The 14,093-nt window shown below is 43.7% G+C and overlaps 1 protein-coding gene across 2 annotated transcripts in view; it reads right to left on the reverse strand.

Annotated features, from left to right (window-relative positions):
• Positions 1 to 14,093, reverse strand: part of LOC111228724 (genetic suppressor element 1-like) — a 38,020-nt gene that overhangs the window by 6,507 nt on the left and 17,420 nt on the right. For both annotated transcript variants that reach the window (XM_022754739.1, XM_022754740.1), the window contains exons 2-9: positions 9,412 to 9,591; positions 7,694 to 7,893; positions 4,791 to 4,957; positions 4,407 to 4,613; positions 3,479 to 3,634; positions 2,283 to 2,584; positions 767 to 1,058; positions 50 to 645 (exon numbers count right to left, since the gene is read on the reverse strand). In XM_022754739.1, the coding sequence (XP_022610460.1) occupies positions 50 to 645; positions 767 to 1,058; positions 2,283 to 2,584; positions 3,479 to 3,634; positions 4,407 to 4,613; positions 4,791 to 4,957; positions 7,694 to 7,893; positions 9,412 to 9,591 (2,100 nt within the window). The remainder of the gene's footprint in view (positions 1 to 49; positions 646 to 766; positions 1,059 to 2,282; positions 2,585 to 3,478; positions 3,635 to 4,406; positions 4,614 to 4,790; positions 4,958 to 7,693; positions 7,894 to 9,411; positions 9,592 to 14,093) is intronic.

The following is a 14,093-nucleotide window of genomic DNA, read 5'->3' on the forward strand; positions in this document are numbered from 1 at the left end:
CCTGCTAAAAAACTCCCTCCCCTTTATCCTCCTCTATCATCCTGCTCACCTCCCTCTCTGGCCTCCTTCCTTCTCTTCTCCTCCAGGTCAAGCTTGCTGAGCAGCCGACGGTGCTGCTGGAGAACCTCGTCATACACCAGCATGCTGTCGGGCGCCTGACTCTGTCGCTCCCTCACCGGAGACGGAGAGGCCTCCCGGCACAGTCCCCCCAGGTCAGTGCTGGGGATCGACAGAGGTACGCAGGATCTCTGGTGGAGGTTATTGATGTGATGCCGGTGGTAGAGACTCTGAATGGCTCTGTCCTGCTCAGTCCTGTTCCAGGACTCCTGTAAACTAGCCGCCCTCAGTGAGGGGTACCTCTCTGGGCCTTCTGCCCTCCTCCTGCCTCCTTCTTCCAGCTTCTCCCCCCAGCTTAGCGAGGGTCTGTCGTTTCTCGTCAGTCCCGGAGGCGGTCGACTTGGTGGTGTAGGAGGGTTGAGTTTTCTGCGGGAGTCTGTAGGTGTGTCAACAAGGGAAGCTGGGTTCCACAGTGTAGTTGGAGCAGCAGGAGTATGATGGGGACCTTTAGGGGAGATAAGAGGAGGTGGGGCACCGAGGCAAGGGGGTACATCTTTGCTGCCTGGGTTGTGATGGATTGAATTGGTTCTGTTTAGGAAAATAGAAAGCCATATACAGTTCCATTTAGACTCACAGTCCACCTAAACTGTGTGACATCACAGAAGGAAAACAAACCATTTTGTGAAGCTAGTTTATTTGGCATTCTCACCTGTAAATGTCTCTCCTTTGATCCACCCCTTTCCCTGGTGACCTGAGGCCCAGCTCCAGCGGACCCTCCCTCTCCTGCCCTTGTCCTCGTTGCCGTGCTAACCACGCCTCCTCGCTGGCCCTTTGAGTCATCATGGCGGCTGCCAGAGCAGCAGCATGATGCTTCCCCAGGTGAGAAGGCACCAGGCTGGGCATTGGGTGTGGGATAGAGCCCCTGGAAGAGTGAAGGCCAGCCTGCAGGGGCAGAGGTTTAGGTGCTGGGAAACCTGGATGCTCTGAATCCTTGGGTTTATCTGAAACATAAATACAGAAACCATAAAATTAGTTGTTGAACGTGTTATGTCAATACTAATATGTTTGTGTAGATATTTGGATGAACAGCAAAAAATCTTTTCTGTAATATCCAGAGATTTATTCAGACATCATTCCCATACTTAACACTTTTTGACAGGGTGGAAAATCCGATGGATCACCAATACAATTCTAACTAAAAGGTTAAAAATATGTGCATTTAGTGCTGTATAGGTTGTTTAAAAATAAAAATAATTGTATTTCATTAAATTTCAATGCATATATTTTGTATATTTATTTGTAATCTATATTTGTTTAATGTGTGAAAGTGGAGAAAAGTGAAGCATCGTGAATCATCATAAAGTTTCAAAGTACTACTTTGTAGAAAGTAGTAACAGATGTGAAAGAAGCACATTTACTGCTGTGCTACAAACACTGTCTTGTCTTGATTCATTTATACATAAATACATTTTGAGTGCAAATCTGACACAAGGAAAAGCATCCAAGACGAAGCAAACGGCATATTATCTATTATCAACCATGTCATATAGTAGTCATGTATTCTTCCTACACTGACCCTCTACAGTAAAGGTCACGGGGTCATTGTAACCAGAAGTGTTCAATATTTAAGGAACTTGACTGTGTTCTGCAAATTTCAGCAAAGACTCTACTTTGCATGAGATCACAAGATATCTTGTGTGCAGAGTTGAACTTAAGACCTGATGCTGAAGCCCCATTAAAACTCATGGAGAGAATAAAATTCAGAGGATTCATCCTCTGGGGAGCATGCTTGTGCTAATTTTATGCCTATTATATGCTGATATTTTTGTATACAAATGGAAAATTTGGCATGGTGGTGCACATGAGGAAGGTCAAGGGGTCTAGAAAATCATTGTCCTTTGGGGGCTATAAGTATCCATACCAAATTTGATGGCCATCTGCCCAGTAGATATCAATATATTTGGCTATTCAAAAAATGTAACTACTTAGGATCAAAACTTCTTAAATGGCATTCTCATGTAATTTTCAACGAGTAACAATCTCTTATCTGTGCTCAGAATAATGTATTTAGTTAACCAGGTGGAGACCAGGGACTTCGTTAGTGAGAAAAGGATTATAAGCGTTTTTTTCAACTCTGAGTATGTGGTTGTGTTTTTGCTTGCGTCTGTGCAGACATACATGAGTGCATGTGTGTGGTGGGTGTGCGCATGTTCGTGTGTAGGTACCCAGTCTGTTTGGGGTCAGCCTCTCCCCTGGCCTGGCCCTGTCCTCCGGTGGCGCCCTCCGAGCCTGCAGCTCAGCCAGGTAGTGGCTCTCCGCCGCTCGGACCATCTGCTGCTGCCTCTCCCTCTGCTTCTCCTTCTGTCTGTCCAGCTCTCTCTCCCGCTCTCTCTCCCTCTCCTCCTCCCTCTCTCTCTCCCTCTCCCTCTCCCGCTCTCGTTCCAGCTCTGCCTCGCGCTCCCTTTCTTTCTCTCGTTCACGCTCTTGCTCTCTCTCTCGCTGGCGGAGCTCATTCTCCATCTGTAGCCTGTGGGGGAGGTTGACAAGGATGCACACATACACAACAGACACACACACGCAGGGGGAGAAGGTGAGAGATGCAACACCCAACATGAGGCAGATATTAACCACACACTGGTGAACCTCACACAAACATTTCTGCTCCAACATACACACACTCACAGAAACACACACAAATATGCACACACGCTCTCCACTTACCATGAGGAAAATAATCCATACACAGCATGACTGAGCAAGAGCAGATGAACACTTAATAGGTATCCACAGGAAAAGGACACACACACGCATACACACACAAAGCAGAGCACATTCACCAGCAATCAATTGCACACAAACAAACCTACAAGATATGCAGGAGCCATTATAGAAGCAGATGATAAATACCATCCATTTCAAAAACAAACATTTCCCTGTGCTTTATGCCACAGGGAAACAATGTGTATTGTGAAAGTGAGGAAGGAACTCAAAGTACTCAAAGAAAACAGAGCGAGCGAGCAAGCGAGAGAGAGAGAGAGAGAGAGAGAGAGAGAGGGAGTAAAAAAGACTTCCTTATGTGCATGTTTGAGTTTTTATGTATGCAGTGGCTTGCATATGCATGTGTATGGGTGTGCAGTGTGTGTGTATATGTGTGTGTGTGTGTGTGTGTGAAGGGCAGTGTGTGTGATGAGTGTATAGGAGGCACTGTGGGGTGTGTGCTAAAAATATCACACACTCAGTAACCCGTGCCTACCCTACAGAGATACATTACACAGCCCTACAGACAGAGGGAGAAGAAAGGAAGAAAGAAAGAAAGAAAGAAAGAACGTAAGAAAGAAAGAAGTGTGTGTGTGTGTGTATGTGTGTTTATGTGTGTGTGTGTGTGTGTGTGTGTGTGTGTGTGTGTGTGTGTGTATGTTACCTCTCAGCCAGTGCTGTGTGGTTTAGTTCTCCAGGGTAGCGGCCTCCAGGCAGGTGCAAGTGGAGGGCAGAGGGGTGTAGAGGAGGGAAGGTGCCCCCTGCAGGCACAGAGTAGAACTGTGACCGCAGCGCAGAAAGACACAGAGACTCCTCCATCCTATGACAGGCACACAGAGGCAAACCAGTCACACTACTGCATATCTGCACAGGCCAGATATGGAAGTGGAAGATTATCTGATATATAAAGGTAACATCACAGTGAAGGTGAAAGGACGATGTGAGTGTATGAAAGTATTAAAGTAGGTTTTATAGCTTGAAATCTGAAAGAAAAATACAGGTTAGCAGATTAGTTGGAGTGAATGGGGTATTTACAGGAGTACTCCTGATTTTCAGAAGCATGGACATGAACACACCAACTGATCCTCTGTGGACAAACAGTATAACGAACCTCTCACCACTGCTTTCAATAAAACTATGAATTGTTTTAAAACATGCTTTTTCTAATTTTGAGAACACACACACTTGATACCAGTATATGACCATTTTGATTGTTTAATAAACGTTTAAACCGCTTTTTTGATTATTTAGGATTTTAAAGATTGTAGTTTATGCTTCTTTAAGCCTCCCTACTGTCTTATTAAAATGCTTTGTATTTCCATGTGTATGAACTGTGAAGTTCAAATAATGTGTCCTTGCCCCTGGTAACTGTTTTAACATGTTCTGTGACTAAGTAATCTTCTTAACTTGGGATATCACAGGTAGGGTGGTAAGAGTATCTGTAAGGTGATGGGTTCAGTGTAATCTATGTTGTGTCATTGTGTTTAGGATTGTAAAAGAATGGTAGAATAGGCAGTGTCACCTTGGTGCGTAAAATAACATGGGTTTGTCAAGGTCTCATGGGACTGAAGAGTTTAAAGGGGTATTGTTACCTTGGTAAGGACAGAGGGTGGTGCAGGTAGGCAGGATGATAGTAAGCAGCAGCAGCTGCAGCATGGGCAGCAGCAGCAGCAGGATCAAGGCTCAGGGGTAAAGAGGTCAATCGAAGGTCGTCTGAGGTGGCGAAGGGCCGGAGTGCTCTCAGGTATTCCTCTGGGACGGCACCTGAAGGAATCACAGGGTGCATCTGCCCAGGCAAACTGTGGAAACATGACACAGTTTTATGTGTCACATTGGCTCTCATACTATACATTTAAGCCAAACATACTTCATCTGACTTCAGACATGCTCTGTACGAAGGAGTTTGAGGGTTTATAATCAAATAAAATGTTTCTTTACCCTCATGCAAATACAGTCCAACTACGAGTGTGCGTTACCTAAGGCTCTGTATTCTGGGATCTTGCATGATGGAGCTAGGGGTGAGGCCAAAGGGGTGAGCCAGTGGGTGAGGTGAAGGGATGGGCGGAGTCCTCTTATCCTGCTGTTGCTGGCTGTTCTCAGCACCCACCCTCTCCCGACTGATTCCCTGAACACCAGGCTCAACCTAGCAGGGAGACAGACAGTGTGAGAGCAGACATTACTATGTATATCTGTGGGGTTAGAATGTGTGTTAGACTGAAACTGAGCAGAAAAAAAGTTCAGGAAAAGAGGAAATGGAAATGAAAATGAGTGACTGGGTAAAACCCCCCCCAAGCTGCACCCAGAAGCTCAGCGGTGGAAAAGTGGGTCTGATATGTCATAACAGGTCAAGATCAAAGCGGAAAGATGATCCTAATATCAGACCCACTGCTCTCCTCCTTCATCACTCACTCTCTCTCTCTAAGAGCTTCTCCCTCATTGGATTTGGTCGCTACAACATTGCATTTGATCCTTGATTCCTTATAGTAAAATTCCAACCCTCAAATCACCACCATGACAAACATAGTAATAGAAAAAAAACCCAAATTACAAATTTAAATTTCCCCCAAACTTGCATATAAATATACAGTTAATAGTGCCACTACTGCCAAGGTAGAGAAGTAGAGAAGTATAATACACTCGAGTGAATGTTTGCCATGTTTTTATTATCTCAGAATTCTGAGATAATAATCTTGTTCAGGAAAAAGGGGCAAACATTTTTCTCTCAAGTGAATGCATTATGCTTCTGTAACAAGCGCATTTGTCCCAGTTCACTCAATATGTCATGTGTCATTATACAATCCTGTCTCTAAAAATTTCAACTAAAGAGGCAAAAAGCTAAAAGATAATGTTAAATATGACTAAGAGTCTACAGCCACGCTAGCAGCTCTGTGATGCTAATGGTGCTTTGAGTTACATGCTAATGACAGCATGCTAACATGCTCCCAATGGCAATGTTAACATGCTGATGTTTAGCAGGTACATCATCTTAGTTAAACGTGTTTGCATTTTGATATTTACTAATTATCACTAAGCACAAACACAGCTAAGCTGATGTGAATGTCATTTGTTTTGCAGGTATTTGTTCATAAACCAAATCTGTACTACACTGGAGAAATGACATTTTCGACCTGATGATAGCACAAGTGAAAAGTCAGAGAATCACAAAAATCATTAGGATTCATCTACTGGACACCATAGATGTCTGTTCAAATTTAATGACGACTCATCCAATAGTTGCTGAAATATTTTGGTCAGGACACACCGACTGTTCAACTGACCAGCAGACTGACAGCCTGACATCATAGAGCCACAATGCTAGCATGGCAAAAAAACAAAACATTGTCTTTTATTGTGACACTGGGACCAAGTAGTGGAGAAAATCTTTGTGGACATTGATTTTTCCAGGATAAAGAAGAAATAGCTGCCAGGAAACTTTTGACTAGGCCTACAGCATGTTAATGAGAAGAAGACACATACATTTATGCACACCTATGTGTCAAATGTTGTTGCTACAGTAGCAGACCACAATACAAGTACAATACAAAGTCAGACAGACCATGGACAACCGACAAACAAATGACCTCTCCCAGCAAAACCCCATCTGCTACCTTAGCTCTGTACAACCCTTGACTTGCAGTGAAATATCTGTGCTTTGAATATGTTTGACTAGTTTTGAATGTGTCACTCATGGAAAGCAGATTCAAACCCGTGATGAGCCATATTGCTCTCTTTCTCTCTATCACTCAGCAATCTACACTGTTTCAAAATGAGAAGGGGAGGCAATGCACGAGGGGTCTGGAGAACAGCCAACACATTCTTTGACCTCTGACCCCGCAGACAGCCAACAGCCTTCACAGATGCAGCAATAAACACACACAAACAGTCTGTTTCTTCAGCTTAAATCATCCTGTCTTGTCTTTCTCCGGTCTAGGACAAGCTGCATACAGAAAAGGACAAATACTGAATTTAGACAAACTTTTAGAGCCCTCACTCCTCTCTCTGTCGCTCTCCTGGTCATTCTTACATTCCCTCCCCTCCTTTCTTAACATCCTATTCTCTATTTTCCTGCCTCCCTCCCTCCTTCTTTCTCTGAATGTCTGAATGGGAGCCCCAGGCAGGCAGAGCCACAGAGTGGTCTTTGTGAAGGGGGAGAAAGGCAGCTCTGATCCAGGGGGAAGTGGCTACTGTGGGGGCTAACCCCTGCATTGTGTGAGGGGCCTGGTTCCTCGCCCCAGCTTAAATTCACTCACACACCCACAAGCAAACACATCCACAGACGCACACACACACATACACAGGTCCCTCTTCACATCCTAAGCCTTTTGTGGTGAAGGGTCAAGTACACACACACACACACACACATACATATGAGCACTCACACACACACACTGCAGGAAGCTGAACACAATAGGTGCCAGTCTCTGCAGCCTCCAGTGTTTCTTTACAAACCCCTCATGTGTTGCTGAAAAAGACATGGACTGATTAGTGAGAGGAAGAAGGAGCGAGGAAGAAGGGTGAAAGCATGAAAATAAAAGTATGAGACAAGAAAGAGAAAGAGAGGAAGGGGGAAAGAAAGAGAGACACAGAGGGATGGCTGGTTTTGACAGTTTGATGTTGAGAAGCACTGGGACCATTTCTTTAATGGAGGGAGCAGCGGCAGGACGAATAAGGGAGACAAAAAGAGACAGACGACTCATCTGTGCCGAGAGAGAGCACAGGAGAGCAAGAGAGAGAGAGAGAAAAAGAGAGATGAAAAAATACAAACCAGCAAGACAAGGGAACAGGAAGTACTGATACACAGAGAGAACAGCAGATGTCTTGTCTCAAACTTGTCTGGAACACCAGCAGGCATGACAGTTTGATAAACATCATCTCTTACCTGTCGTCCGTCGGCCCTCCACAGGCCGTTGCTGGTCTTTGTGGGGGCAATGGTGACTACCGGAGGGGTGCTGGGGACACCGTGGCCCCTGCTCTGACCCAGGAGGGGCCCTAAAGAACCCCGCTTTGGAGTGGTGACTGGCGAGCTGTGGCTGGTGGCCGGGGAGGAGACTGGAGACGACTCACCGCTGAGGGTCGAACCTGGGGAGGGGAGAGGGGGTGAATGACAGCGGCAGAGTCGAGAATAAACTGCAGCTATCAGACGGCTTATCAGATTAAAAAGATTTCAGGATCAAACAATCCCCCTGTGACATAATACAGATGGTACACAAAAGGAAAAATCAACTTTTTTTGTCAGTGTGCTGGCCTGTGAAGAGGTAAAAAGTGATTCAATCATCTTGATGAAACGTGTTCTGGTGAAATGTGACAGAAATAAAGGAAAGTGTAAAAAGATACAGGAGGTACAAGAGATGAGGACAAGGGTACAAGATAAAAGTATGTGACAAGTATGTATGTGTGCACACTAATGAAGGATAAAAAAAAAACCCAGATATATAGAGAACGAAAGAAGGATGTCATAAATGAAAGTGTTAAAAAAAAAGGCCTGGGTGTGACGCAGTGCAAGGGGAGGTGTTAAATGTGACAAAGAGAGAGAACATGTGTGTTGTCCTTAACATTCACTCCACCATTACTCTATTACTGTAACACTCACTAATCAGTATACACTCACAGAAACACAAACACATTCAGAGACTGCAAGAAGGAGGAAATAATGAGGTGGAGAGAAGGTGGGAGAAGAAGAGAAAGAGCTGCAGGCAGAGAGCAAGAGATGGTGATAGAGAGTTGGGGACAGGGAGAGAGAGAGAGCTTGTTATAATTGGCTGTAATTAGATTCTCGTTATTAGGAGATGAATGGAAACGGATGAAGGAAGAGACAGAGAGGAAGAGGTCAGAATGGGTCAGCTCTTATCCAACACCTTCATTAGGACACCAACAAGCTGAGCGAGGACACACACAAACACACACACACACACACACACACACACACACACACACATACACAACCAAAGAGCTACCAGGCGCTAAAACATTTTACATTAATCCACAAAACATAACCTCAGTCAGCGAAGTGATCTACTGGCACTGTGTTGCAAAAGTGTGTCCAATTTAAAGTCATTAATAACTTGTTAACATCTTAAATGAATAATCTGACATTTTGCTTTTTGGAGGAAGGTTAGATGAGAAGATTGATACCACTCTCATGTCTGTATGGTAAATATGAAGATACAACCAGGAGCTGGTTAGCATAAGCTAGCATAAAAGATGGGAAAATATTGTGACAAAATCCATCTCTCAGTATCTCTAAATAATCAGTTACATTTATGACAGATGCAGAAGCTTATTGTCTTTTCTCAGCAGAGAAACGGAATAAGTGTATTTCCTAGAATGTTGAACTATTCCTTTTATTTTGTTTTCACAGTTCAGTTTCTTGGTTTAGAGGTGACAGAAATTATTAAATATACAGATATATTAAAGGAGACTGAACAAACCTGGCAGCAGTAGTGGAGGTGGTTGTTTTTTGGGTTTGACCAACAAAGAAGAGTCCTCTGAACGTGTGTGTGTGTATGTATGTGCGTGTGTGTGTTCAGGACTATGTTACCTCTCCAGGGCGGGGAGCCACTGGAGCTCTGGGTTTTTTTAAGTTAGATCACCGCTCACCTCTGGGATCCTCAGCCTGTTTGGCCAGTTTACGAAGAGCAGCAGCGAATCCCGAGTTTGCAGACTGGGCAACTGCGTTCCCATTGGTTAGCGGGCTGAGGGGACTGACAGTAGCCGTGGTGCGAGTTGCCGTGGAGATCATTCCTAATGATGATGATTTATTGGAGTCATGGTTCATACCTGAGGAGAGTGGGAAGAAAGATGTTATTATTTGATATCTCTAAATAAAACATGGACAATTCAGTTTGCAGAGGTGTATGAGGCCTTTGTCAACTAATGCATTTGATTACCTGCTGTTGTCCAAAAATTATGTTTCTGCTTTGAATTGGTTTGTATGAAAAAGCGTCAGTTTGTGAACACAGCTGGCATCTCATTTATCTTGAATGAGTCAAACTTGTCATACACAAGTAGTCAAAGATATTGGACAAGTGTGTGTGTGTGTGTGTGTGTGTGTGTGTGTGTGTGTGTGTGTGTGTGTGTGTGTGTGTTCCTCCCTTTGTGTCTGGACATCATTGTGAGTGTATAAGCGTGGGTCAGCTCCACTAGAGACAGAGTGGAGGGAGTAGAGCTGTGTCAAATAGAGCGGTGACCCTAATAGCAAATCACACACATGAGTGCACACATGTCCATTTCCTCAAGGGAGCCAGTCAACACATCTTAAGACCTCGGGCGTGTCTACACGTAAACATTATTAGGTATTTTTACACCCTCACAAATACATGCATCTACACACACAAATAAATACGCACAGCCACAGACACAACTAACACCTATCGATCTACTGAGCAGTGGACACACTTGGAGCAAACATGGTTGGAGTAACCTTTGTCTTCACCCTCTACCCTCTTACTGACCCACTAATGTTAATTACAGCTGGAATTAGCCAGCAGCCCCCCTGCCTGCTACAGCAATGATCTCATTACCACCACGACGCACACACACACACACAACTACCTTTCAAGCATACATACACACACATTTACCACAGGAGGAACAAACAAACAGCCAAAGCAGTGGACACACTCATGAAAAATTCATATATGCACATTGAACACCATTATTCAATGTTCTGCTCATCACATGGATGATTCTGAAGAATCGGAAGAATAAAGGAAAGTCAGATCTCAGAGTTTGTTAGCTCAAAGTGTAATAAATCTCATATTTACAAGATGTCAGCGCAGATACCTGCCATCTTCACACACGTGAGCACAAACATGCAGAGGGAGCTGTAGAGCGACAGAGTGAGAGAAGAAGGTATATGAAGGAAACAGTGAGGAAAGGGAGAGAAAATTAACAAAAGCCAATTTTCAAAGTAAGGGTACATGAAGTGGAGATGGACAGAGGTTTCTACATGAAATCATCTTAACCATCAGAGATACACATCCACAACCACTGCCACCTGCACACACGTCCTCTGCATATGCCTAAAATATAAAACTCATTATGAGCTAAATATCAAAGTTTGAAATTCCAGGTTTTACAGCCTGCCAGCTGATGAAAAAGCTTCCTCTCCTCAGTTTGTTACCAGCTACTGCAAAAGAACACAGACAAATAACAGATAAGCTGCCAATCTACATCTAACTGCACTGGATGAGATATATAACATGTGTTATGTATACAATTAACATGCATTCAGCTTCTGACATGACTGTCTTCATACATTAGAAGATTACAGTGTACACAAGATGTTCTTTTCTTATTATCTTGTTTCTATTGTAGTCATAATTTCTTTTCTTTACTCTCTGTTTTTCTTTATTTCTTTGGCTTCACTTATATATTTGCATGTCTTGTCAATAAAGCAAATTGAAATTGAAACTGACAGACAGAAAGGGAAAGATGAAGAGAGTAAAAGCTCAGATCCTGACAGGCTGTGTGAGTGTGCGTCTATATCTCTGTCTCTGCTGAGCCCAGCAGTCCAGGGAGCGATGATAAGACAGTTTCTATCGACTCTTTCTCTCCCTCCCTCCTCTCTATTCACTCACTCTTTCCTTCCCGTTTCTCTCTCCCTCTCTCTCTCTCTCTCTCCCCCTCTCTCTCGTTTATCTCAGCATACTGGAGCTTATTTAACAAAAGCCAACACACATAATCTCCTCTCTGTTTCTTGCTTTCTTTCTTCCTTCTTTCTACAATCTTTTTTTACAGGCTCTTCCTCTGATATTTATCCATGTCATTCACACACACAAAGACAAACACAAACATACTAACATATGCATGTGCACATAATTCAGACATGCAAACAGACACACTCACCCTCCCACTCACTGTTCTCCTCCTGCTCGTCGTCTTTCTGCTCCTCTGTGAGACTCTTTCTCTCTCTCCCTCTCAGCCTTGCAGCTGCTACGTGGTCACGTGACCTCTTTTCTATCCACTCCCCCCACCCCACCCCCCCTCCTCCTCCTCCTCTCCATCCTCCGCCCCCTCCTCCTCCTCCTTCCCCTTCCCCTCCCTCTCCATCTACCACCCTCTCCATCCTACCTCCTCTCTTCTGTGTCACTCTTTTTATCTTTCCATTTTCTCTCCTTAGCTGCCCCTTCTCTCTCTCTCAAACTGTGCTCTCTGTCGTTTTTTCTGTCTTCATTCTTCATCTTTCCTCCTTTTGGCTCTCAGTCCTGGGAGGGTGGCAGTGGCGGTGGTGGTTGGGGTGGGGGAGTGAGTAGAAGGAGGGGGGTTTAGGGGGATGACGGGGAGGTTGGGTGTGTGGTTTAAGCTCTGAGAATGTGTGTGTGTGTGTGTGTGTGTGTGTGTGTGTGTGTGTGTGTGTGTGTGTGTTGTGGCAGAGGCTAGTGTTAACCCTCCATCCATCACTCTGTCTTACTGCAAGTCAGCTCTGTCTGCTTTGGGGACAGGGGTGAGTTCACTGGGGTTGGGGGTGGGTCTGACAGTGACCTTTCACCCTTTCACCCTAAAGACAAATTAAGACATTTAACTCCCTTTAGGAATTAAAAAAAAAAATTATGACTGAATGAGTAAACACATCTACATGACTCCAGCCCCATGAGACTATAATGTTCATAAGACATCAGAAAACTGTAAAAATGAAGAGACAACTTTGCAAGTCATATCAATAGACTACTGAAGCAAAACAAATATGTATATGCACAGTTACCATTTTGATGGACTCTCCAGGGCGTCAGATTTCACTTTCTCCTGTTTAAGTTTTTAGCTTCATGGAGTTTAACTGTGCTTTCAGCTGAATGTATGCTAACATTTTTACTGTTATGTTACAAACAAGTCAACATACTGAATTACAGCAAACATTACTACAGATAGACTAACCTAAAATTAAATTTGCTACAAAAACGCTAAGATTTAGCATAAGCATTAACATCAAACTACAGCTCCGTTTGTATTCAGACTGAGGTGGTACAACTACATAGAAAATCAATAGAATGAAAACGAAAATTGAAAATGTTGGACATGTTTCAACTTAAGCAGAAGTTTATGTAACTGAACTGAACCACGAGGAAGAACTGAAGATCAGCTAAATAACAAAATTGCAGTCCCTTATTAGTTTTGAGACCAGTCAGAGCTTCAAACATACACACACACACACACAGCCAATCTTCGCTTACACACCATCAGCATATAGGTTGCTAGCTAGCTAACCATTACAGCCAATTGGTACATTCGCAGCTAGGGGTGAATTTACACAGAGCACAAAAACACTCAAAATTAAATATTTACAGTACATACAATATTTAGATCAAATCTGAACATACCTTCATGCTCAAAACTCCACTGTCAACCTCAGTGTATTTGAGCTCAGCTGTGAGTTTAACGCAGGCAACATTATGCTATTTACAGAGGGCATGTTTTGATATGCATGTTAGCATTAACATTCATACAGTAAGTTAGAAATGTGCTAACATGCAACAGCTATCCATATGCATGTTAGCATAAATTTTAAGTGAGGTCACCAGCTTTTAGTCATTATTTTTAATGTATCCTGCCATGAGTCCTGAAAGTGAGTTGATCACCAAAGTCGTTATGATTAACCCTGTGTGAGCCATTGCTGTCTGTATGAAATTTCATTGCGCTCCGCACTGCTATGCTGGGTAAAAATAAGCATCACAACATCACAAGTGCAACTACTCCCAGCTTTGTCAAAATGGAAATTACATCCGGGTGTGGTTCCATTCACCCATATACAAACACACACACACACACACACACACACACACACATACACACGCACACACACACACACACACACTACATACACAATCACACTCTGCTCAGCATGAAGTAAGTGACATAGGACATGTTGAGGCCTGTGTCTTTAACACTTTTTTTGTCTCCCCCTTCACTTTCACTCTCTCCCTCTCTCTCCGACACACAAAAACAAACACTCACTACAGGGGGACTGTGAGGACAGCAGGGGGGGCCTGCCCTGCCCTATCAGCTCATTAAAAAAAGCACTTTGTGTGTGTGTGTGTGTGTGTGTGTGTGTGTGTGTGTGTGTGTGTGTGTGTGTGTGTGTGTGTGTGTGTGTGTGTGTGTGTGTGTGTGTGTGTTTCAGAGAGCAAGAGCAGGGATGAGTGATTAGGTTGGAAGAAGAGGTTGTAACACACTACCTACTCATTAACCCTCATCACATTGACATGTCTGAGTGTGTGTGTTCCTGTGTCGGCTACCATGTTAACACTTAGAGATTAAATTAACTATCCTCATTTGTGTTTACA

The sequence above is a fragment of the Seriola dumerili genome, unplaced genomic scaffold (genome assembly GCF_002260705.1).
Source record: "Seriola dumerili isolate Sdu_G_001 unplaced genomic scaffold, Sdu_1.0 BDQW01000219.1, whole genome shotgun sequence".
Lineage (NCBI taxonomy): Eukaryota > Metazoa > Chordata > Actinopteri > Carangiformes > Carangidae > Seriola > Seriola dumerili.